General features: G+C 35.5%; 1 protein-coding gene across 2 annotated transcripts; it reads right to left on the bottom strand.

The window, feature by feature from the left end:
- Window positions 1–764: 764 nt before the first annotated feature.
- On the bottom strand, window positions 765–18,021 carry LOC114239775 (synaptic vesicle glycoprotein 2B). Of its 2 annotated transcripts, none has more exons than XM_028170156.2 (11): window positions 17,882–18,021; window positions 12,595–12,648; window positions 11,511–11,672; window positions 10,914–11,076; window positions 8,691–8,812; window positions 7,556–7,797; window positions 6,838–7,043; window positions 5,582–5,844; window positions 4,486–4,645; window positions 1,988–2,115; window positions 765–1,103 (listed from the first exon to the last, which is right to left on the bottom strand). In XM_028170156.2, exons 1-11 carry the CDS (start codon window positions 17,883–17,885, stop codon window positions 1,048–1,050), a joined length of 1,560 nt encoding a protein of 519 aa, XP_028025957.2. In that variant the 5' UTR covers window positions 17,886–18,021; the 3' UTR covers window positions 765–1,047. The 2 variants fall into 2 exon arrangements, with proteins under 2 accessions (XP_028025957.2, XP_089586196.1); XM_089730070.1 differs by lacking the exon at window positions 17,882–18,021 and adding an exon at window positions 12,967–13,189.
- Between the last annotated feature and the right edge of the window lie 7,646 nt (window positions 18,022–25,667).

Raw genomic sequence — 25,667 nt, 5'->3', positions numbered from 1 at the left:
ACAATTTTACACGCGGGAGTTTATGTCCTTTGCATATTTTATGGAAAATAAGAGAATCTAGATTAAATGGTAAGTTAGTCGCTAGTATTAGCATTCATGATCAGGCTGGTGGTGGGCTAGAAAAAAGCGATTTCCAATGGCATTATGGATGTTTATGAATTCGGCCAACTCTTTGATGACATGTTTGGAGAGAGTGAATTTTTCTACTTAAATCAATAAAAAAAAAGAGTGAGACAACGAGAGAGAGCTGTCTCGTTTTACATCACAGTATAACTTAGTAGGTATATGTACAGTGATTTAAAAAGTTTTATTTGGAATGCAAACTTCAGAAACAAGCTCTGTTGGTGTTTCGACAATGAGCCAAAAAATAACGTCAAGTTGAGAGTGAGCACGTAAGGTCACGAAATTTCTCAGAATTTTTTTTTATTGAGGATATTCCAGACAGGTAAATTTGCAAAAATAAATAAAGTCACTGTACATACTTGAAACATTTCTTATTACCTGAATCTGGCCCGACATACATTTTCGGAATTGTTATCTTTGTTTTTAATTTAGACATTGTTACATTTCTATAACTGCCTCCAATTATTTCTTTTGTCCATAGAAATCTCGAGCGTACCCCAATTTAATACATATATTCACGAACAGAAATATCTAAATCAACACACCATTTACATTCCATATATTAACGACCCACGGTCTTGTTATGTTCGAATTTTTCACCTCTCGAAATCGCATCCGGGTTTGTATTAAAAAAAACAAGCTTTGTTATAAGGCAAATATACCTTTAATAATAATAATAATAATTTAACTCATTATATTACACAGTCAACACTAAAATACTGTTATGTTCATTTTTTCTTAACTTTAATAAGAAGCATCGTATACTGTATCACAGTAAACGGTAACAAGTGCGTACGACATGAAAGAACTTAATAGCGACACAATAAATAATACTTGTCTTCATTATTTACATCTTAAATGATATGTACAACCACTCGTTATAGCTACGATTTACAAATTCTAATTCCACTATGTAAATAATGTTTAGTCCAAGGCTTCCTGTCCCGTCTTTGGCAAGAAGAAGCAGAGTATAGCAGCAACTGGGAAAGAAAACAAATACTTTTCAGTTTCCATAAATCATATGAGGTAACTAGAGAAAACAGTCTATGTCGACGCTACGTCTATGAGGGGGTAAGGAAAAAGAAATAAGCCGTTCTCGATGCTGTAACAGTAACTAAAATTAATCTACACTTAAGTACGTAAAATAAGGTCGAAATTGCAGTATTACTTTGTTTAATATTCAGCTGGGTGATAGAGCCCATGGCTCGACAGGTTTAAGGTTAAAAGTGGTGATTGGAGCTCATATAATTCACAACGAGAATGCAGCCTCCCTCTTTAATTAATTGTAAATCGACTAGTCCACCCATCAAGCCGGACTACATAATATGTATAAATATAACTTATAAATTCCTTCGTGAACTTATTTCCATTGAAAACTTAGAACATATCTCAGAAACATAGATATGCCCTTCAATATTTTTATATTTATTAATTTTACTATAAAATTGGACTAATTATTTAATAAAAACTGAAGAAACTCGCATTATGTCTGACCCATTAAAACTGCACTGCAAAATACATAACTCTAATATTGAATAATTTATATCTCATATATTATGTATATTATTTATAGTATCTCATACTACAGTATCTCAAACGAAGAACCATATATTTCTAATTTGCTTTACACGAGATCATTGACCCTGTCAACTGGTTTCAAATTGTGTTAAATTACGTGCTGTGCTGAAACCTAACATACAAAAATGAATTCTTTTAATAAAATTATAAAAATATAACATCCACCATGAACTATTTTCATAAGAAATATAAAGATCAGCTTAAATTGTTATCTCTAAAGAGATTAGTATCTTAGTTGAATTAAAAAAATATATTGATTACGGTGAACTTTAAAAATAATACTCACTGAATAAAAATGCTGAGAATACAACAATTGGTACGACACAAGCCAAGTCGATAAGGTAACCGAACGAAAGGTTTCCTATCAGACCTCCACCTCGACCAGCAGTCAGCGATAACGCGGCAGCCATTACCCTAAAACAGAAAACCGTAGATTAACATAACCGCTGAATGCTCTATCAAGAACCACTTGACATGGATTCTGTACTCAAAATTGCCCGTCTCAGTACCATTTGACATGGGCTCTCTGCTCTCTCACCACCTATTTTATTGAAACTTGCCTGTCTCTGTTTGTCTAAGGTTTATTTGTATATATCTGCAATGTCAGGGAAATAGGTGAGTCAATTCAGAGTCTTCAATTCTCGAAGGACACGTCATAGTGGCTGAAATCGTGGGAGCGAGTTCATTCCAGTACCGAATAGAAAAAAAAGTACCATGAAAACGGACTGTGAATGAGCACGGTATTTCCAGATAGTATAGATGAATTTTGCTAAATCGGCAGAAAGAGAGATGGCAATGAGATGGATCATATTAGACAATACCTCGGAGTACTTCCCATGTAATATACGGTACGAAACATAGAGAAGTGCAGACTCAGAATTCTGAAGTAGCTGATATTTGGGAACTATGGCCCAGAGATGGTAATAGTAATTCATGCGAAGTCGTATAGTAACCGGCAAACTTCTTGAGCAAATGACCTTGACTGCGCAGAACCGAATTTTAGATCACTTTGGTGGCGAGGGTGAGGCGCGACGGCAGGGGAAATCGTATCGAGCACTTTATTGGTAGATCAGTCGAATGAGGGCGCGGTGCGGGACGCAAGTCCCGCACCGCGCCCTCATTCCGCTTGCTCCCAAAACTACGCTTGCGTACAGTGGAAAGTCTATCGTTATTAATCGTTAAGTTATTTGTTATAATTACTTGTGGACTTTGTTGCCATTGCTATTTGTTGATTGTTTGTTGATTTTTTATAAAACATACACTATGCCGCGACAAACTGGTGTACCATTCAAAAGAAAGGGTAGAAAAATTGTGTACGACGTATATTGCTTCATTATAAAACAGGGGAAGAATGATATGGAAAAATTAAAACATACTTCGGAAGTAACAAAACCATCAGTGAGTACTGTTAGGTGCATTATTATTAAGGAAGCTAAAGGCTCTGGCTTGCTCGCCGTGTTTCGGACTCCGGGTAAGAAAAGGTCAGGGAAGAAGAAAGTTACCGAAATGGATAGTTTCGTTCAATCTGTAATAAAAAGATGTAATCATAATAACTACATAACAAGCAGCGAAACTCCGTACCGTAGAAAGGCTTCGAAAAATTTAAAGAAGATATAAATTCTAATGGCTCGGAATGAAGCTTACGACGTATTATGAAAGAGCTAGGCTTCAGATGGAAAAAAAGAACAGAAAATAATCGGAAGCTGGTAATTGAAAAAAGTTACATTCGATTACTACGAATCGAATATCTTCAAAAAATAATTAATTATACACAAAAAAGAAGACCGAATCGACCGAGTTGTAAACTACACCGATGAGCCCTATGTCGACTAATCACGATGATAGCGACTCGGGTGATGAAAACAGTGATGATGATGATGGTCAAGATTATGATAACGAAAAAAAAAATTACAAATACCAGCTTCGCTTCAACTGAACCAAGACCTGGCAACAGCTCTAGTTTTGACTTAATAGAAGGAATATCTATTTTACCCCAAGATTAAATTATTACAATTATTAACCTATATGTTTTGTTGATGTTCTAATAAATATATAAATAAATACATATGTTGATTTTAATAATTTAATAGCATTATGACGCAGAGTATGTAATGTTTTTGCACGTGAGTGTACCATGCGCGAACTTACCCCCACTACGTCAACAAATGCTCAAGAAGTTTGCCGGCTATTATACCAGAGTTTTATAAAACGCCAGACTATGTCCACACGTAAATAATCGCTAAGTTCTCTTAAGGATTCCTAACATTTGCCTTCGAATAACTTTTATACTGAACACAGTTCGAAACAATGTTCCCAACAATCCCAATATACCCACAAGCCTGCAGGAATACACCTTGATATTGCGACTCCATGACAAAGGGGTGCTTATTCCCTGTTACTAAGTGTGGGACGGATTCACTGATTTAGAACCCGTTTTTTACGAAATTTTATTAGGTATCGATATTTTAGTGGTAACAAAAAAAAATTTATTCCCGTTCATTTTTTTACGCACTGACACCATTTTGAAATAGCATGAGGTCTTAAGGTAGGTAAGTAGGTGCATGAATCCGCGGGAACCGCCCTGCTCTGACCGGGTTCTGACCCCGGACGGAGAACGGATGTGGGGTGTAAGAGTGCAGGGGAGTCGTTTAGTGCGGTATGGCCCTAAAAGATCCTTGGGCCTGCGGTCTGCGCCCAGCATCTGCAGCTCTTCAAGTCCCACATACCACGCGCGCCCCCTAGCCGCGGGGACCTCGTACATTCATTAAATATTGTGTAGCACACCTGAGATTTGTAGGGAACAGGTCGACGAGCACGCAGAACACGAGACTGATGGCGAGCGAGGTGAGGGCTTCAAAGATACAGGACAGTATCAAATTCTGGATGGAGTTCTGTACGTAGTACAAACCGACTGTCACCACTCCGGCGAAACTCAAACTGAAAACTAAAAAATTTTTTTATTAGATAGTATTCTTTTGCTTGAGCTAGAATCCTCAAGTATCTTCGAACGCGTATATGCTTCACAGCAGAAACAATTAAGATGGTGGTAGATCCCCTTAAAAATACAAATCTATAAATTCTTATTTATTGATTAGATGTAGGGACGAGCTCGCGGCTCATCTGGTGTTAAGGGGTTTCCGGAGCCCATAGACATTAACAATGTAACTGCTCCTACCCGCTCCTTACTGCCCTTGAGACATGAGTCCTTAGTGTTCAGTTTTATAGTACAACGGCTGCTCCCTCACCTTTCGGACCGAAACGCATCATTACTTCACGGCAAAAATAAGCGGATTGATGGTAACAATCCATGCAGGTTCACAAGAAGCTTTACCACAGCAACTACGTAAATTAAATATGTTTTTTAAATACATCTAAACTCTGTACAATACCTATAAATTCTCAGGAACTTATTACATGATGATGATATTTCTTTGTTAATAAAGTATTTTATGAGATATTGGTGGTAGGACCCCTTGTGAGTCCGCAGGGGTAGGTACCACTATTTCTGTCGTGAAGCAGTAATGCGTTTCGGTTTGAAAGGTGGGACAGTCGTTGTAACTATACTGAGACCTTGGAACTTATATCTCAAGGTGGTTGGCGCATTTACGTTGTAGATGTCTATGGGCTCCAGTAACCACTTAACATCAGGTGGGCTGTGAGCTCGTCCACCCATCTAAGCAATAAAAAAAAAAGATATGTTAAGTATCGTTCATGATTATTATTGAGATAATTTGGGAATGCTTAGTTCTAATTTACATCTATTCAAGGCATCTTGCTTATTCGGACAGGCTTGGTTTTTTATGCTTAATGACAAAATCGAAGAATTCTGAAATTTAAAATTTACTCACACATTTATACTCATACACATTTTACTACTTACTCAAGAAAAATTTGGCACCAAGCTTATGAACGCAGAGGGGTAGCCAGAGCGAGGTGGGAATGCAGGCGAGACCGACAATCAGGGTGTGCATGTAGACGCTCTGGTCGATGACCTTCTCGCAGTCGAAGGGATCAGACGATGCTTCGTCAACGACGACAATGCTGGACACGTCGCAAACCGAAGCTGATGTGTTGGGGAAACGATGTTCGAACTCTTCGTAACGGTTGAACAGCTCGGGGAACCAGATCATCAAGGTGTAGTAACTGAAATTTTAGGGAGCATTTTAGGGGAGCATTTTAGGGGTCTCTCATTTAGGCTTGTGTATATTTTATTTTTTATTGCTTATATGGGCGGACGAGCTCACAGCCCACCTGGTGTTAAGTGGTTACTGGAGCCCATGGACATCTGCAACGTAAATGCGCCACCCACCTTGATATATAAGTTCTAAGATCTCAGTATAGTTACAACGGCTGCCCCACCCTTCAAACCGAAACGCATTACTGCTTCACGGCAGAAATAGGCAGGGCGGTGGTTTTTTTCGATTCAGGAAAATTCAGCCACATATGTCTTAGTGTAGTTAACAATTCAATTACAATATATCTAACTTGAACAGAGAGAAAATTAAAACTACTTTTACGGGTTAAACTGTTGTTTTTTTTATTGTTATTATATTATTATATCCGATCATTCGGTCGCGAAAAGTATTCGAAACGCCATAAAGAATATAATGACAAAAAGAAACCCCATAATAAACCGTAAAAGTAGTTTTAATTATGCACTAGCGAAAGCCGAAGAAAATATTATACTATTGAATAGAGAAGTTTCAAAAATAGCTCCAATGTCAAGTCTAAGGTGAAAATACCCATAGATACAGCTCACTGAGTTTCTCGCCGGATCTTCTCCGTAGGTCGAGATTCCGCTAGGGCTATTGTTAGCAAGTTTTCTCAGGTTGAGCCCGTAAGCTCACCTACCCATCCGAGCGTAGCTAGAATAACCCCTTAGGCTACCGGCGAATAGGATGGGAAAAAAGTGAAAAGAGAGAAGCAATAAGAAAGATAAAAATAATGGAGACTTCAGAAAAATGCAAAACTGTCTGATGTCGAAGTCTGCTACATGTTTATTGTCACCGAGGTCATCGAGGTCACCGAGGAACTGTATTAGAATTATCGTATGCTTGACTTTCGCTTAAATGATATTTGATTTAGTGATATGACCAATTTATTAGTTATCTAATATGTATTTGAATGAGTGCTTACCTTGTGGTCAGGCCGAATTGAATCAGGCAAGTCAAGATAGTGTATTTGAGGTATGGTGGTCTGCAGAGAGCCTTGGTCTGGGTCCAAATCTCAGTGAATAAACGCTTCAGATCCTTCCGCTTGCGCATGCTAAGGCTTCTGACGGATTTCTGGGAGCTTTGCGATGCAACGGACACAGTTCGCACTTTCTCTTTTAGACTCTTGATCTGTTTTGGACAAAGTAAAACAAAGGCTATAAGATCTATGATTTGGAATTTTTACTAAAAAAATCATTACATTAGAAATTTACAAATTGAACAAAATAATCTATACTAATATATAAATCTAAAGTGGTTTTTATGGATGTTCCGTTATAACTACTGAACCATGCATCCGACTGACTTGAAACTTGGTATCCATGTAGAAAATACATGTACTTAATGGATAGGCTAATATTTATATGAGTGTTGGATTCCCTAATAATAATCAAAATAAATAATAATGCTAATTTTAAATGCCCAGCGAAGCGGGCGAGTACGGCTTATATGTATTATAAACAGGAAAGATTTGATTGTTTGTTTGTTTATTTGAATTTAATAGGCTCCGAAACTACTGAACCAATAAAAGTTATGGTCACTGTTTGGTGGTCTAGTGCTAGTCTATAAATACAATCAAGTTGTTCAAATTTTATGAATTTTACTTAACAAAAAAAAATACTCGGTTGAAATATGTTACATACCGGATAATTATCCGGATCGTCACCGGTGTTTTGTCTGTAGACGCTCTTCAGGCATTTCAGGGCATCGTCGTAGTCTCCGCACTCCATCATGAATTTGGGACTCTCGGGGAACGAGAAGAGCCAGAAACCGAGGAGAAGGGAGGGAACACCACAAGCAGCAACGAACCAGTTCCACGAGTCGTAGGAGAATGCACCGCTCTCAACGCGGATGCCTTGGATTGGAATGATGCCCCAGGCGATCACTGAAATATGGCAGATTCAACTTAGGTACGAGTCGTAGGAGAATGCACCGCTCTCAACGCGGATGCCTTGGATTGGAATGATGCCCCAGGCGATCACTGAAATATGGCAGATTCAACTTAGGTACGAGTCGTAGGAGAATGCACCGCTCTCAACGCGGATGCCTTGGATTGGAATGATACCCCAGGCGATCACTGAAATATGGCAGATTCAACTTAGGTATCTATCTGCATAGGTAAATGTCGTACAAATGAAAAATCTAGAAACTGTTAATCCTTCCCAATCACATACCATCACAAATGGGTGCCTCATACAAATTCATTTTGACTAAGATTCCTCGTTTGGTCATGCAGTCGTGGCCTAACGGATAAGACGTCCGGTGCATTCATGTTGAAGCGATGCACCGGTGTTCGAATCCCGCAGGCGGGTACCAATTTTTCTAATGAAATACGTACTCAACAAATGTTCACGATTGACTTCCACGGTGAAGGAATAACATCGAGTAATAAAAATGAAGCCCGCAAAATTATAATTTGCGTAATTACTGGTGGTAGGACCTCTTGTGAGTCCGCGCGGGTGGGTACCACCACCCTGCCTATTTCTGCCGTGAAGCAGTAATGCGTTTCGGTTTGAAGGGTGGAGCAGCCGTTGTAACTATACTTGAGACCTTAGAACTTGTATCTCAAGGTGGGTGGCGCATTTACGTTGTGAATATCTATGGACTCCAGTAACCACTTAACACCAGGTGGGCTGTGAGCTCGTCCAACCACCTAAGCAATAAAAAAAAATGCAGAAAAATATTGTTTTAAAACTAGTTTCTTTATTAGTACTGTAGCTGTAGCTATCATAGAACAGAGGTCAATTAACGGACACGAACAAAAAAATATTAACTTACACGGAAGCAATATGACACCGAGAGTCCAGAACATTTCCATCCAGCAGAGGATTTTCTCTCTGTATTTGGTCTGTTGGAACTCTCCCAGGTACGGGAAGCAGATACCCATAGCACCGGCAACGCTGCAAAAACAAACAAAAAGACCATATTAATTTTTTTAATAACTTTATTAATGCTTATTCTATTATTATTAAATAAGTAGATGTGCTTAGAATCCCGCAAAGTTCGGTTTTTTTTGCGCCGTATATCTTACCCCCTCCGACCGCCTAACCCAAGAGGTTCCCGCGCCTAGGGGGCACGAGTTATCCGGGATTCGATGGTCACCAACAAGATTCCCTGTCTTAGGAACTTATGTCCGTAGATGAATTATGAAGTTTAACTTAGGTAGGTGATGTTTAACGAAGTACCTATGAGGTCTATTTAAATTGCCAATCGTAAATTATATTTTTTTGGGGAGTGGAATTGTTGGCATCACAGCATCAGGATAGTACCTACTGAAGTATTTCCATGCACAATCCTAAAGTCCCAGAGTTCCTTTTTACAGATCTAACGAATGGAAGCGTTCTTTCGAAGCAAACTCAATCTTAAATGATCACACAACTGGTAGTAAAATTTTATCAGCAAATAAACAAACAGTGATTCGTATTTAAAACTTAATCAGGCGCCTAAGTACAACTGCGTTTAAACGAGTCATCGTTAGTCTGCGTGAAATAAATTTTCACCCGCGCAAATTAAAGTTTTTGCTTTTAAATTTCAAATTTTGATAATACGTTTTATGGTAGTTACAAGCCTATAATCTTTCTGTTGTTTCCTCTTACAAAACATGTAAAAAAAATTCAGTTACTACACAGTTTCTCATTTTTTATCTATGCCAATTATCTTCTCACTACATTTTGTTACTTTTCGATACAATTGTACGACTTTCATAAGGCACTGACCGATATTGGGCTTTGGCTATTTAACTCGAAGCTTTTCAGCAGAATCCGGTTTCAGAATTTGTTAATTTATGTTGGAAGCGTTTATTCATTAGCAGTAACTTCGCTCACCGCTTGATGCAATTCATAAAGACCTTAATTATTGGATTTTAACTATCAGACTAGGAAACCATTGCGCACCATTGCGCAGTAAAAAAATTCACGAGAACATTAACTCCGGAAGATGAACTATACGCACTAAAATAAAATTGCGTAAGGAGTTTTTCCAAGTCTCATCTATGCCTTTGTGATACACATCTCGGCGCTCACAAGTGCACTAAATGGCACTAATGGTATCATTATTCTTGTATTTAAACGTGTAGAAATCACGCACATCCATTTATTGAACATCGTAATACCATTGTATTACTAATAATATTACACGAACAATTGGCTACAAAAAAATTGTCGTATCATTTGCGATATTTTATTGCAGACACACAATTCATATGTTAATCAATTAGTTCATATTTGTGTTTTTGATTAAATGGGTTTCTATTTTCTATAGTAATGCGTTGCCCGACATTTACATAATTAAAATTGTAATATATTGCATTGAATAACTCTGTCGAACAGTAATGCACGATTGATATGCACCAGAAACAAGGAAGATTTTAGTAATACCACTAACTGCCAAAAAGGTCACTAAGTCTAGAGTAGTCACTAACTCAAAAAGTAGGAAGATAATTTTGTGGAAAATAAAAAATGAAAACTACTACTAAGGATGAAGAAATGTTAAATATAAATGATAATTAGGAAAAGACAAACTATCGAGTATTTGCTATGTTCGTCGAAACTCTACTTCTATAATTATAAGACAAATGCAAATAATTTGTAACAGAAATATTTGAGATCTAATGTTTGTATTTGCTCAGGTTTTAAAATTTTGAGAGTTTGCTAACCATAATGATGAGCTTTACAATAAACCGTTTGTTTGTAAAACATAAACTCCCATTCATCGAAAATAAACTATGGAAACATATTTTTTGTGTCTGATTTTGTAGCGAAATGGAGATGACGGGTGCATATCAAATAATTTCAGAGAGCAATCCCCATGTGACTTAGCGATATGAAAGGACAGAGTAGGATTATTCGCAATCCTAACTATTATCTTGCGTATGGAGTCACATGAAAGTAGCTGGTATATGAGAGCATAGGGTCGTAGCATTGGGTTGATGATGCGATCGAATTATATTATATTTGTCTGAAAACTTGGGTTCTTTAAGTCAAAATGGGATTAGGTACTTACGCAAAACCATTGACGAATCTGCAAGCCATGAATATGGGCAAGATCTGGACAAACGATGAGATGATACCGACCACGCCGTCAAGTAGTAGGGTTGATACTAATACAACCTTACGGCCCTTTGTATCAGCCAAGCAACCCCAGAAATATGAACCAATGACCATACCTGTAGAAAAAAACAATTCAGTTTCTTTACTGTCTAACTTTGTATTTGGTAAACAATGGATTTGGTACAAATAATACTATTTCACATTATACTTCTTCGTATTAGCGAGAAAACACGGCATAATTTAAAAAAATGAATTGAAACAATTTTAATCAAACTTTAAAGGAAAAGAAACTCTATATATTCCTAAAAATTTAAGTAGTAACAAAATTATGTCAAGATATGTAAATATTGTGATTGAGACAGTCGTGCTGTATATAGATATTACAGAGACAGACAAAATTAATAGGCACTAGCTTTTGCACGCGACTTCGCGTTCATAAAGGGAAAAAATAACCCATCGGAATATCACTTTTTTTCTGGATAAAAGGGGCGTGCATACAAAATTTCACTTAACGATTAGATAATTTTTCCGAACTTAGAATATTTCATACCCAACATAGGCGCGGCTGTAAGCCAGCCCTTGTCCGCAGAAGTCATGCGGAAATCACATGTCGCGGACGGTAGCACGAACGACACTATTGTGATTCCAATGGCGGTGTTAGCGTAGATCAGCCCTGTGACCGCAAGCAGGCAAAAGTGGAAGCGACCGAAACCTGTAGGAAGAAATATTTTAAACTAACTTTTGCTCGCGACTTCGTCCGCGTGAAATAGTTACTTTGGCATAACCCCATTTTGAAACATTCTTTATTGGTGCTCCGCTTATATTGGTCTTAGCGTGATGTTATATAGCCTATAGCCTTCCTCGATAAATTAGCTATCTAACCCTGAAATATTTTTCAAATCGAACCAGTAGTTCCTGAGCTCAGCGCATTCAAACAAACAATCTCTTCAGCTTTATCATATTAGTATAGTTGATAAAAAATTTAATGATTCAATACTATATGAAAGACTTCAAATAGAACAGCAACGAGTCTTGTTTTAGAAGCTACTAAGTAAGTGCATATTTTCTTTATTAATAGACTGTTTCTTATTAATTGGAGAAATGATACGTTTCAAATTGTTTCAAACACTCGAACTAAATTTCATGACCTTATTCATTATCTATTTCGAACCGAACCAGTTCTATCTACTTACAATTTTATACTTAAGAAAGCTGGTGTAGAGAAATGCAATCCTTGACGCATAAACACGTGGTTGATAAATGCGGACTATTAGACAACCGATAGTAAAAATTAATTGTCCAATCCATTATCAATAGTGGTACTTACGATTGCTGTTTGACACTCCATTGTTATTACATTACGTTTGTTTACATTGCCTATGTCGCGAATCAAATTTGTCATTCATTAACGTAAGTTTTACCTGTTGGTGCTAACTTAAGGTTATGGCAAATATGTCACAGTTTCTCATAAGATATACGTAAATAAATTCATTAAACTAATGTAAAAATAACTGTTACTCTGAACAAGTGGCCAACACAAATATCATCTCTTCTAACAGAGAATTTGATATCTCCAAGTTTTCTTATAGTTGATCATATATTTCTTTATATTTTATTATGTTTTAAAAACTCACCCGTCGCCGAAATGGCGGCTTCGAAGTCCGCCCCATGCTCTAAGAAATCTAACCCTGAAAATAAAAAAGTAACGAAATTGTATGAAAATTATTCCATGTAAGTCTTATTATGAGAGTACAATTTTAGAAAATATATGGATAGGTATGAAACGAGTATTTAAGTGTTCAAAGATATGTTATTACTTAATTATTGGTATTTCGGAAATTTGCAGTATATTTCTTATCAAAACTGGTTTAATAAATATTACGATGTACCTGGAAAAAAATTAACAATTCATAAAACTAAAAATGACTGCAAATTGTTTAGTGGCACTAAATTCCTGTGGCGTTACATCAAAACATCAAGTTTCACACAAATTTGTTGAACTGTACCTGCTAATATTGGTCTGTTTGGAAATATTTCGACTTCTAAATGTAGTTCTATCATGGTTTTATACAAAAATTATATTTACATTACGCACAGATGAACTTAGGCTTTGTTTAAAGTGAAACTATTAATAAAAAAAATGTTCTCTTCGTTTTAGCACGGAAATATCTATCACTTGCCTAAACAAAACAAGGAATGATACTTCGTTAGAACTGTAAATTACAAAACACAATTTACATAAAATGTGGGTACTTACTAATTGAATATGAAGAGTAAATATCGCTAATGCGTAATTTGTAGGAAATGTGTCATACTGAAGTTATTTTTGCCAATCGTCAACTTTGGTAATGGTAATATGATTTATGTGAAATTCTTTTGTGTATTTTCGGGGTTATATCTTTTCTATTTATTTTATGACTGTGTCATAATTTTAGCTATTTTAATGCAAACAATTTCATATTATTATCATAAAAATAGGCACTAGTTTTTAAAAATGTTTTAATTTACTATATTTTTTATTATTTAATGGTCTATATATATTCCTATAATTTCATTGTCGTGTACATAAATATTTTAGTTAGCTGGATTAAGGACAACTAGATTATTCTAAAAATATACTACTTTCGTAACGATTCTTTTTTGTTACGAAATAATCCTGCAACTACTGAAGTGGATTGATAACATGTCCGAAAGCATAAAACAGCGCCTCTTTTAGATAACGTTATATCAAGAAATGTTTATCGGTTTCTCTTTCAAAAAAATATCCGCTGATGCCATAAAAATAATTTGAATGTTAGTAACTACTTAATAAATGCATTTGAATTGTTGATTAATTCGAATGTTATTCTAAAAATATCACATTGGTCAGTTTTAAGACATTCAAACTGGTGAAACTGAGCTAATTATTCGGGTAAATAACTATCAACATAATTTTCTATGTTCCTATTCACAATTAACATTTATTTAATTATTTTGTTTTTCTATATATTCCTGTCGTCTCAGTTATCTTATCTCACAAGTAGCACTATTTACAATATGCCATGATTAATCAATTTTAGAATGAACACGAAATTAAGGGCTTTGCCACCATAAATAAATCGGTGTGTGACTTGACTCAACATCAGTTATCAGACATTGTGTGTGCACAGAGCTTTAAACGAACTAATGTAAGTGACAATGACACGGTCAATTTAATTGCGTGGCATTGGTGCCTTTCAACATTTTGTTTTTTTAAATATAAATTAAGACTCGTGTATCTAATATATAAAATTCTCGTGTCCCGGTGCTTGTTGCCAAACTCCTCCGAAATGCCTCAACCGATTCTCATGAAATTTTGTGTGCATATCGAGAATCGGTCAACATCAATTTTTTTTTTTTTTTATTGCCTTTGTAGGCAGACGGGAATACGGCCCACCTGATGGTGAATGGTTACCATCGCCCATGGACTGCAATGCCAGGGGCAGAGCCAAGCCGCTGCCTACCTATTTTTCATAGCCCAAAATTTTAAGGGTGGTCCATGTATATGGAAAAACAGCGTTCGTCGGACCAACTAGTGTATCTATAAAATTATATTTACCCGCTTCGTTTTTGACAATTTTAATTTACTTTACATAGCTAAAGCAAATAAGTTTCATTTTCATTTTTTTAGACACCATAGAAAATGCTGATTGTTGAGTTACCAAAAAATTACACATAATTATGTTTGCGTATTAACGTTGCCATTGTGCGTATGGCAGGATAATTACTGCGAATACTGTATCGTTACGATGTATGCTAATCGTGACATTGCAACTACACGAAGGCCGATGGACCCGCAGGTTTTTCGAAATGCTTCGCTAATAACGAAATATAATTGTCTGTTTGGCCGACCTCAACAGTAAAGATATATACTATTTTACGCACTTATAATTGCTTTAACTGATAAACTGTTATTTTTAAATAGAACCAGATACATATAAACGAGGTAGCACAAATCGTTGACATGTTTACATGGTTCGTTTGATTTAAGTTTTGTTTTTTTTTTGTTTGTTGAATCTCATTTACGGTATTGATATTGCGGAGCGAGGAGGAACATTTTATAATTATCTTGAAAATTGATAAAAGTATATCTTTTACATGTTATATATGTACCGACTTCTAAATGTATCTATATTTAGCGAGTAATTTACGACTGTGCTACATCTTGATTCATGCTGTTAATACTTTTCATTTATGCTTCGTAAAGTAATCGGATGAACCTATTAGTGACTACTGTGTACTAATAGTATTTACTATTGATATTTTTAATCAAAACATTTTATGGGCAATCGCCCAAAAATACCTGAATCAAAATGGCTGAATATGATATAGCTTAATGGTTGGCAGCGGCTTGGCATTGCCCCTGGCATTGTATAGCTTAATGGTAGCCAGCGGCTTGGCATTGCTCCTGGCATTGTATAGCTTACTGGTAGGCAGCGGCTTGGCATTGCCCCTAGCATTGCTGATGTCCATGAGCGACGGTGACCACTTAGCATCAGGTGGGCCATATACTCATCTGCCTACAAAGGCAATACAAAATAGCAATATATGAAAAGGTATTTTTGAAGCAGCCAAATCTCCTTAAAATCCTCTAGGTCTTATACTCTCAAAAAAAAACATTCGAAAATGAAACAAAATTGACCGGAAAATTACACAAAGTGAGTGATAAACATTCTCAGCTGTATGCCTTACGAGTCAATGATGACGGCGGATAATGTTTTTGTTGCGCCTGGGAGCGTTCCGGATTAATTTATTGTCTCCTTGAAGATAATTAAGATGTTTTATGGATGGAGATTGACTGCATAGCCACTCGTCCGGCTGAACTGAATCCGACAGATGAACTCGATCGTGTCTTTGTTAATATTTAAGTCGTTTGAATGTACTTTAATATTTACATCGGAAGATTTTGAGCTAAACTTTTACTCTTAACTATGTCCGCACTGAACAGCAAAGTGGAAAGCAGTCGCTTGTGACGGAATTATGAAGGTGTATTTCCCAAAATCACGGCATGTAAAACGAACATTTAATATTATAGTAAACCTTTAATTATACGTATTCCAGAAAGAATCACATTTTAAGGTTTGTATATAATAATAAGAACTTTAACAATTAATAAGCATCTAAGCTTCTCCTTAAATCTTTGATTTTTAACATGCCAAACATATTTTTACTAGCATAATAAGCAATTTTTATTTTGGGCTGATGAAATTTTTATAAGTAAGACTTATATTGTAGAACGAACAAAATTTATTGTGATTAGTGTATTTATAGTTATTTGTTGGTAAGATAATAAATGAAGCTCATCAACATATGAGAATTAATTTAATCACGTCAGTAATCGTATGTGTGTCAGTGATGAAAATTAGTTCGTAGCAGATGGTTCTTAGTTTAGTATTTTAAAAAAATCGTCTGCCCACTTAATTCTTCATTTTCTTCTGTATTTTTTTTAATATTCGACGGAACTCAAGCGCATTAAGAAAAATTACACAGTCCTCAAACGTTAATTTACGATCTTTTAACGTAACTGGTAATCACAGTAATAGCAACCATTTGTTGAAAAATATACTAAATTACCAACGAAAAAGAGTTTTTAACTTTTAACTCCATTCAATGATTAATTGATCTATTTAAAGCGTGTTGAGCATTCACAATGTTTTTTTTTTAAAGTATATCTTTGTGTGCCAGTTACGGGAAGTAAAATAATTTTGGTAATCTGTGGCTCATTTTTCAAAGAATAAACTGAGGGACATTTAATACTCGTCTAAGGAAAATACATAGTTTGAATTTTTTTTTAAATCAACCTCGGAGATTCAACGTTGTATATCTCTAGTATTTATTATATATTTAAGAATATTTGAAAGATATTGTGTGTTAAATTAATTGTGAATTAAATCGATGACAAGAAAATTGGGGAGACGGACCTTGTTTTGTTTTAAAAAAACTCACGTTCGGTATTTCATTTAGGAAAAGTTTAGGAAAAGAAAAACTAAACTGAATATGAAACTGTGCAACTCAACATAGTTTATCTGTTAGTATAGTGGTAATTTGTAAATATAATGCATTTAATATCAACGTGTACGACAGAGGAAGTTGTTGAATCAGTCAACAGAAGTGGGTTTTACCGACTTTTCCTTTCGAGCAAAACCACTTTATTGAATAACTCGACAATCGTTTCTCGATATTAGAATAGTTTATTTACAAAATATACATATAACTACGATCATTAGAATTAAACTATTTCAGTTCATTAAATAAATTAATAAATCTAAAGTAACAGATCTGCTGAAATCACGAAATTTGAAATAAAATATTTCTTATCTAACAAGATCATAATTTGTTATTGTATATTGGTACGAAATACATTTAAAAAAAAAACGAAAATCTAAATTGAAATAGCAACAGATATTTTTGTAATAGGTTTTACTCTTTTAAGTCTAGCAGCGGGTAAGGAAACAATTAACTTGTAATGTGAGTGACAACCATATTGTCGTCGATTTTCAAACCATGGTCAGTCAAGATGTCAACATGATGTATTGTGCGAGTGCAAAACCATTAGACTTGACTTGAAATTGAATGACATTGATCTTGACATAACAAATTCGTTAAAAATTCATAATATTGTAGACGTTTTCGACAAAGTCAAATGAATTCTATATTTAATTGCCAATAATATGGACATGATGTTATGTTTTTGATGTTAATAATAAATTGAAGATAAAATCAAATTTTTTTAGTAGATTAAAATTTCAGGACATCACCAAATAATATTTTACTAGTTGACTTAGTAAATTATATCAGATATATATATTATTTTTCAGGTGTTTCCCTAACATAAAATTAAATCGAATAAATAATAATAAAATCTTAATCGTTTTTTTGTCTTCAATAAAAAAAAACACTTACCCATTTTCGATTATTTTCACTTGGAGTTTCACTTTTAAAATAATAGTCCGATATGAGATCACGTTAACGAGATATATGGCGAAGTCACTGGTAGGTGCTTATCATCGTCACCGTAAGCGACACTTAGGGATGCGCGTGCGCCACCGCGGGTATAGGGAGCGGCGTCGATCGCTCCAAGGATGCCGCGTGCTGCCTACTGAGGCTTCAGTGCAAATGCGGCCTACCTACCAGCGCTCTACGAAGATTCCTTCCCTGCGAGATAACGATAAGGCCGCGATCACTCATCTCGCGTTATCTAGACGGACGGTGACGGTCACCACCGATCGATCTCTTAGCTCGCTTTCGTCGTCGTCAAGTACACTTTCAGCGCTTATATAATCTCCGACGTAATTGCGAATTGTTTTTTCTATTCGTATTTGAGGAAATGCTTATATATTAATTAAATAGGTGAGTGATCGCTGATGAAGGACGTTAAATTACGTGAATTTAACAGCTTAATGATTGCACTAATCGTGTTGTATCACTGCACAAAATAAAGAAAACAACTGACAATATCTTTTCTAAAATATAATAAAACATTAAATATGGACAGTAATAATATATACTATATTTTTTTACTGTCTTAACAATATTTTTAACAGATATAATTTGCCAAACGAAGTCTCATAATAAATTCACATTCACTTAAACTTTATTATAGTTCGCAAAAAGTCGCATATTATATAATTGTAATAAAAATATTATCAACATATTTACAAAACAAATTTATTATGGTTAATATGTAGATTGATTTAAAATAAAGATATTTGATTAATTGAAATTCAATATTTCCAGACATCGTCAGAGAGTTGCAAAAAGAAAATGATAGAATAGTATTAAAGTATTCCATAAGTATTAAACCATCTTCATTAATAAACTCTTTAGAATGTTGAAATAATTTTACAAAATATCGATCACATATATTAAGTTTGGATTTCATTAAAGACGAGTGCATGATCACGATTTGAAATTGGGATGTATCAAATATGCACTGTAATATGTAAGTTTAGTTTATTTACTGTAAGCAATCCGGATTAATATAGCGATCGTAGAAAATAGTAAGTAAGTTAGTAATAGAAATTAGTTCTGAATTAAAAATCTGTTTTTGGCTATATACATTCAGTTCTTACTCACTTTATTATCTATATCCTTAATTACATCATAATGTATGTATTATAATATAATCAATAATGTTTACTATGAAGCTATGGACATGTCATTATCGTGTCGAGCAACTAACTCAAAAGACAATAATTGTACCTACATGTAACGAGGATACGAATTTTTTAAAACTCCAATAATTAAACAGTATTTTTTCATCTTTTAATTTAAAAATTTTGATTAAAACAATTTATTTTAAATCTATGGCCTCATTTCCTGTGGAGATACTCAAGTAGATTGTTTTTAAAAGTAATGCCCCCAGGGATACATCCGCCTGCCTGTCTGTGGGATGTCTTTTAATGAGACCACAAAGGGATTTGGCGTTCGATGAAAAGCACATTTTTAAATGTAAGCATAGTGAGGCTTAATTAAATTTATTTACGTATTTAATGTTTTGAGTCCATGCACATATTGACCTCACGTCTCAAGGGTATTCGCCGTTTACTGTCTATAACGCCATATGAGAATTGGACTCATTCTCCATAAGCCATATAACACCGGATATCCATCTGAAAAGTTTAAATTAGAATTTGCTCTATGCTTCTAGATCTATGTCTCGACTATTGTTGTTTTTACATTAGGGTAATCAAGCAGTACAGAGGCATTTAACTTTTGAAGAGCGGGTATAATTGGTGTTTTTGTTGGTGTATTTAGGCTTTACTTTATTGATTGAATATTTTGATTGGTAAATCAAGAAATTACTGTTGAAATTTTTTGCCACTATTTCTTTTTCATCGTCTTCGAAATATTAATGGATTCGTGTCGCGTATCCCACGTCCTCAGAGGTCATATGCGTGAATTCTCCGATCGACGTACGATAGCTTCTAAATGATGATAAAACTTCGAAGTGATTCTTAAAAGGTCAAACCTGTTTACGTGTTTTGATGGATTGTGGATTGGGCATTGTATTTTTGGGTTTTAGTTGTGGTATGAACATTTCAATATTTACGATTACTAACGAAAGAGAGGTTGAAGATGATAAAGTAGAGAGATGTTAAATAAGAAAGTCGAGTGAAGTTTCATTAAAGATGTCAAGAAGAAGCAGTAGTATGTGACTGGGGTCGCATCCCCTATTTTATGAACAGCTGGATCAGACCGCAACTACAGGGTGATTTACTTTTTATGTTATTTTTTTAATTTTTAATTTTATATTGCTTAAATGGGTGGACGAGCTCACAGCCCACCTGGTGTTCAGTGGTTACTGGAGCCCATAGACATCTACAACGTAAATGCGCCACCCACCTTGAGATATAAGTTCTAAGGTCTCAAGTATAGTTACAACGGCTGCCCCACCCTTCAAACCGAAACGCATTACTGCTTCACAGCAGAAATAGGCAGGGTGGTGGTACCTATTCGAGAGGTCCTACCATCAATAAAAATATGGTGTATATGTACCTATATGATGACATGGCGTATTGTGAGTGTTTGTGGTCTAAATGACAATCTTATAGTACGTATATACCAATGTTCAAATCACGCATATACCAATTTTTCTAATGAAATACGTACTTAAAACATGCCTCCATCTAACTTCCGCAACGAAGGAATAGCATGGTGTCACAAAATTCAAACCCGCAAGTATTATAAGTCGAGTAATTGTCGTCAAGCATTCCGCTCCTGTTTGAAAGGCGAGAGAGCAATTATACCATAAAATTGAGACTTCGAGATCAGATCTGATTCTGGCTGTTACGCCGAAGGTCGTGATGGCCAAATTTGTTTGCTCTTGGCCTGTATATATTTAAATGTACGTAAGTATGTATAAAACAGGGAATATTCATTTGGAGCCGGATCACCGTTGTTCTTTATTTATCTTCTTTTTTTTATTGCGCTTGTAGGCAGACGAGCTGATGGTGACAGGAAAGGTAGAGGGCAAACGTCCCAGAGGACGCAGTCCCACGAGATGGTCGGACCAAATACGATCTTCTCTAAACATAAATTTCCACAATGCCCTTCATGAAGCTAAGGATCGCAGCAGATGGAGGGAAATCGTACGGGAGAAACTGATGCAGCGGGGGAGTCACGACCCTCAGTAATGAGGAAAACGACGCGAGGAGTAGGCAGACGAGCATACGGCTCACCTGATGGTGAGTGGTTACCGTCGCCCATGGACTTCAGCAATGCCAGGGGCAGAGCCAAGCCGCTGACTACCGCAAACCTCGATGTGGGTGATAACGCAATGTGACTTAACCACGGGCTTCAGTAATCATTTCGAATCTGGTGACTTGTGAGCTCATCCACATATTTAGTAAAATAAAAAACACGGGTGAAAATTGATAGGTTGTAGTAAAATAAGTTGCGGTAGAGTTTTAATTAAGTTGTGTTTCGTTTCATTGTCGTCGCATAGCAAACACAACTACAGCAGTGACCTGCTATAATTGTTAGGTAATAAACAATACACGTTATAAACACTTTAGGGTCACCGAGAATCGAGACTCGAATACAAAAATCGATTAAAGGAAACAAATCGTATTTATGCAGGAGCCTCGACCTCTTTGCATGTTACGAAACTTTGATTTATATACCGCTTGTGATGGTGGTATTGTATTTGATGCTACAAACGAAAAGAGCGGCACAAATGCCGGGTGTATGTACGTACCTACTTCTGAAATCTCTATTATCAGTACAGTTAATCTGTGATACAGTGTTTAGGCTTTAATGTACACTAGTGGTCCCGCAGTAGTCGAAATTCGACTTTAATTATTGAAATTATAAGTTTGAACATTATTATAGTTCTATTTTCAGAGACTATTACACTTCTATAATCACAGATTTCGCCAAAATTGCACTATAGAAAAATAATATTAAAGACAAACAATAATAATCTATTCTCAATTTGACCTTTTAAGCTATAACAAAATGTTTGACATTAAACACAAAGTGTTAGTTATATATGTGCGTGTCAAATACATGGTAGTGTGTGTTATGTTTTTTTTATTGATTTTATGTATTAATAATGCATAATAAAAAATAAAAATTAGCATTCTGCACTCCTCTATATTCTCTATAAGTGTGGGAAAGTTCATACTCCTCTATCCGCGCAATTTTCGTAAAAAGGGGTGCAAAGTTTTTGCTTCACGTATTAATATATAGATAAAACAATATAAAGTTTATTTCGCTACCTAATAGTTGGTAGGGGAAAAAGGGGCTGTTCTAACTACGCGCCGATGGATAGGTGAGCTTTCGGGGATTAAGTTGAGAGAATTTCATAAAATTCTTCCTAGAAAGAACAGTGCTTCACTGAAATTTACAACCGGATCGGAATTGCGAGCCACTGAGAAGATCCGACGAGAAACTCAGTGGTTGTATCTAGGGATTGCACGTCCAGCTATTCTTTGTAATTGACGAGCTCGAAGAGGACGGCGACCGGTGCTTGAAGGGCCTAAAAGCACCGAGAGTGGATAGTTATACCGCTCTATACGAGTTAGTAGCTCTATACCGTTTTTGAAGCCTAATAAAAATTTTTTTTTTTTCATAATTTAATGAAAAGAATGTGAGATTAATATATGAAACGCATAATAATCATGAACAGTAATACTATTCAGGTTTTTGTTAAAACAATCAATTCACTCCGATAAGGAAAACGAGGTGTCTACGACAAGTACATAGCACAGAAAGTTAATTTTGGAACTGATAGTCTATACGACAGATAATCTATCATCTTTCATGACTGAATTTTGTGTTTGTAAGATTTACGTAACGTTTTTGACATTGATCTTCGAATATTTGCTTGGTCTATTCAGAAGAATTCAGGAAATATTTTTTCTATTCTTGAAACGTAAATAATTATTATGATAAACTTGATTTCGTATTAATAGATACATAAGTTTGAAAATAAGCCTTAGCAGCATTTAAGAACTGTTCGAAAAGAACCATTTTGAATATTCAAATTGCATATAGATCAATGCGTTTTCATGCACTTTATTCCATATAGGCCGAATCAATTTCCAAAACTATTTGTTGTTCGGAACTTGTATTCATGAAAGTTAATTCTGTAAACATGATTGGAGCATTAGATTTTTGACGAATTTCTTATTCTGTGATGGCTACTGTAAATACGCAATATCACCTTTGAAGTACGTGAAATTGTGGTGTCAACTAGTAGATATTACTGTAATAACAGCGTAAATAGACTATTGGCTTAGATTCTGTGCATCGATCACGCATCGGCTTTCACGGTAGCATTTAGATAGGTAAAGTCGTGAATATAGTTGAGGTATATCAGAGCCGATGTATGGTCTAGTACTATGGTACAGTTACATAATGTTACCCAACTGTGTTCTCATCGTTTACCGGATTTCGTTCATAGCTTAGTATTGCCGAATCAGAAGCCTGAAATACTACGGATGTATAAGTTTTAGTGGTGTCTAACTCTTGAATACCGCTACAAAAGTGTGGGACGATAATGCACCGACTTCATTTTACAAAAATGTCATAATAGAGTCGACACTATGCATCAAATATTAGGTGGGCTTTAATTATTATACCGCATTCACTAACAGCTTTGTTGTTGAAACAATGCACGGAATATTGCGTGCGTCGTTCGATGGATGTCCTCAACGAATGTTGATGTCAATGTTAAAGACATGCTTGCTTCACTTATCTATGCCTATCTATAAAAGAATACCGTGATCGAATTACTGACAATGCTTACCTTAAGCCTGCAGGTGTCGGTTTGAAATTATCTGCTCTTTATTAGATGGCCCTAGTTCACGAAACATTGTTTTATCATTGAGGGATTACTGGTGGCCCGGACGCCTTTCCAGTTTCACAAGGACAGGTGGGCGAAGCAAGGGCCTCAACCAGGAGAGGCGGGATTTGTTAACAGCTACCCGAGCGCCTCCAAGGGAGATCTAACACTCCAGATAGCTGCTTGGCGAATGAATCTACTACCAGATTGGAATCGCGACCCGCTAAGAAGATCCGGCGTGAAACTCAACGGGCTGATATTTAGGTTAGGTTGCACGTCGAACTCTTCGTCGAGTTCGACGAGTACGGTTACCTGGGTCCTTACTCTAGCGTTAGAGCTGAAGGCGTTTAATGCAAGGGTTATTGGATCTGATGGACCCGTAAAGACGTGTCTAGGGTGACGACGGTGACTGGCTCTGCGTAATCAGGCTTCGGGGAGTAGTCAGCGACGACAACGATAGCTCACGAACCATCTGGTATCAATAGTCGTCTCAAAGTGAATTCTGCCGTCCACTTTGAGACATAAGGTAGAATTCTCAAGAGCACCGTCGTAACCCACTTTTCACAGCGAATCGGATTAATTTATTGGGTAGAAATAGTAATGAAACACATCCTAATACCTCTAAAATAGAAGGAAAATAAGAGGCGGGTCATAAAATGAATTAGGTAAGGATTTTGGAATAGTTGGATACTATTCATCGATGTAGCATCACCAGACCAAAAATGTTTATTTTTTTATATATATTCATTTGCTTTCTTAATTATTTCATTAAAAAATTCAACATATTTTCTCTTAAAAAACAAAATACTTTCGATTTAGCATCGATTTTAGTAGTAGTAGTTTGTAATTCTTCCTTTTTTTTGGTCTTAATTTATTCAATATGCTTATAAATAACATCTCACAAATCAAAAAGGACATTGACTGCTCAAAATCAAGACTGAATGGCGTATTTACAAAATTAAACCGAAAATGAGTGACACGAAATGAACATTTCCTTTTCTAGCTTCAACGTATTTTTCAAAGCTGAATTTGCATACAAATTAAAGTAATTTATAAATGCTCAGATGCTCATTATGCATGTCTGTCGTCGATGTTTTTTTTATCAGTCTTCACAATATGTTACGCCTCATTGTAAAATTCGATTCACTGCTACCTCTAGCGTTATGTTATACGCTTTTGGATATGTTGTCGTGAAATTATATAACAATAACCAATTTAAATTATATAATAATTAGTTAATATAAATAATCACAACTCTACAAAAAAAATCGTTCTAACGTTTATACTAGGTTTTTCCGGTTAATTATTCACAAAAACGAAAATAAAATACCTTTTTTTGGTATAAAGTTTGCTTTTGTGATAGTTATAGTAATAATACTCATTTCCAATTATTTTATAAATTTTAATTAATTTTAATACTTTCCAAAAAACCGCGCTATGAGAGTGGGGTGTTTCCGTTTACACAGGGCCACTAGATGGCACTCCAGTCATAAACAACGATCAGGTATTTTGTTGTACGAGCCCAGAAAAACTTTAAATGTCACGAAAGTGTAAATACGATGCTGATGCCTTTTGTTTCATATGTGGTCAATTTATTAAAGTTCAAAAACAAACTGTTTCATGCCATGTATTTTTTTTCGTCTAATTACGATCCAAAATATCGAAATTTTATGCTTTGCAATCAAATTCAAATTTGATGTTGACCCTTGTTATTATTATTAATAGGTATTTTCCCACGAGCGGCTGTTCTTGCTTCAATAGACCTATAGAATGCTGTTGTTCAGATCCTGTATTTCAGCAAGCTTATCTTGAAAATGTCGTTAACGTTATTCAGGTATTTGTCAAATATCTTCTCTTCTATAATAGCTCCATTACAAAAACAATATTTGATTTAAGCAT

This window comes from Bombyx mandarina, chromosome 09 (genome assembly GCF_030267445.1).
Source record: "Bombyx mandarina strain Sakado chromosome 09, ASM3026744v2".
Classification (NCBI taxonomy): Eukaryota; Metazoa; Arthropoda; class Insecta; order Lepidoptera; family Bombycidae; genus Bombyx; species Bombyx mandarina.
Note: the sequence above shows the minus strand (reverse complement) of the source record. Positions and strands in the feature narration are given on the sequence as shown.

Bases quoted from the DNA above. Each gene is read 5' to 3' on its own strand.
- LOC114239775 (XM_089730070.1), bottom strand. From the start codon at position 13,021: ATGATAGAACTACATTTAGAAGTCGAAATATTTCCAAACAGACCAATA. The intron at 7,044-7,555 runs GTATGTAACATA...TGTCCAAAACAG, and splicing joins ACGATCCGGATAATTATCCG to ATCAAGAGTCTAAAAGAGAA. The intron at 5,845-6,837 runs GTAAGCACTCAT...CTAAAATTTCAG, and splicing joins CAATTCGGCCTGACCACAAG to TTACTACACCTTGATGATCT.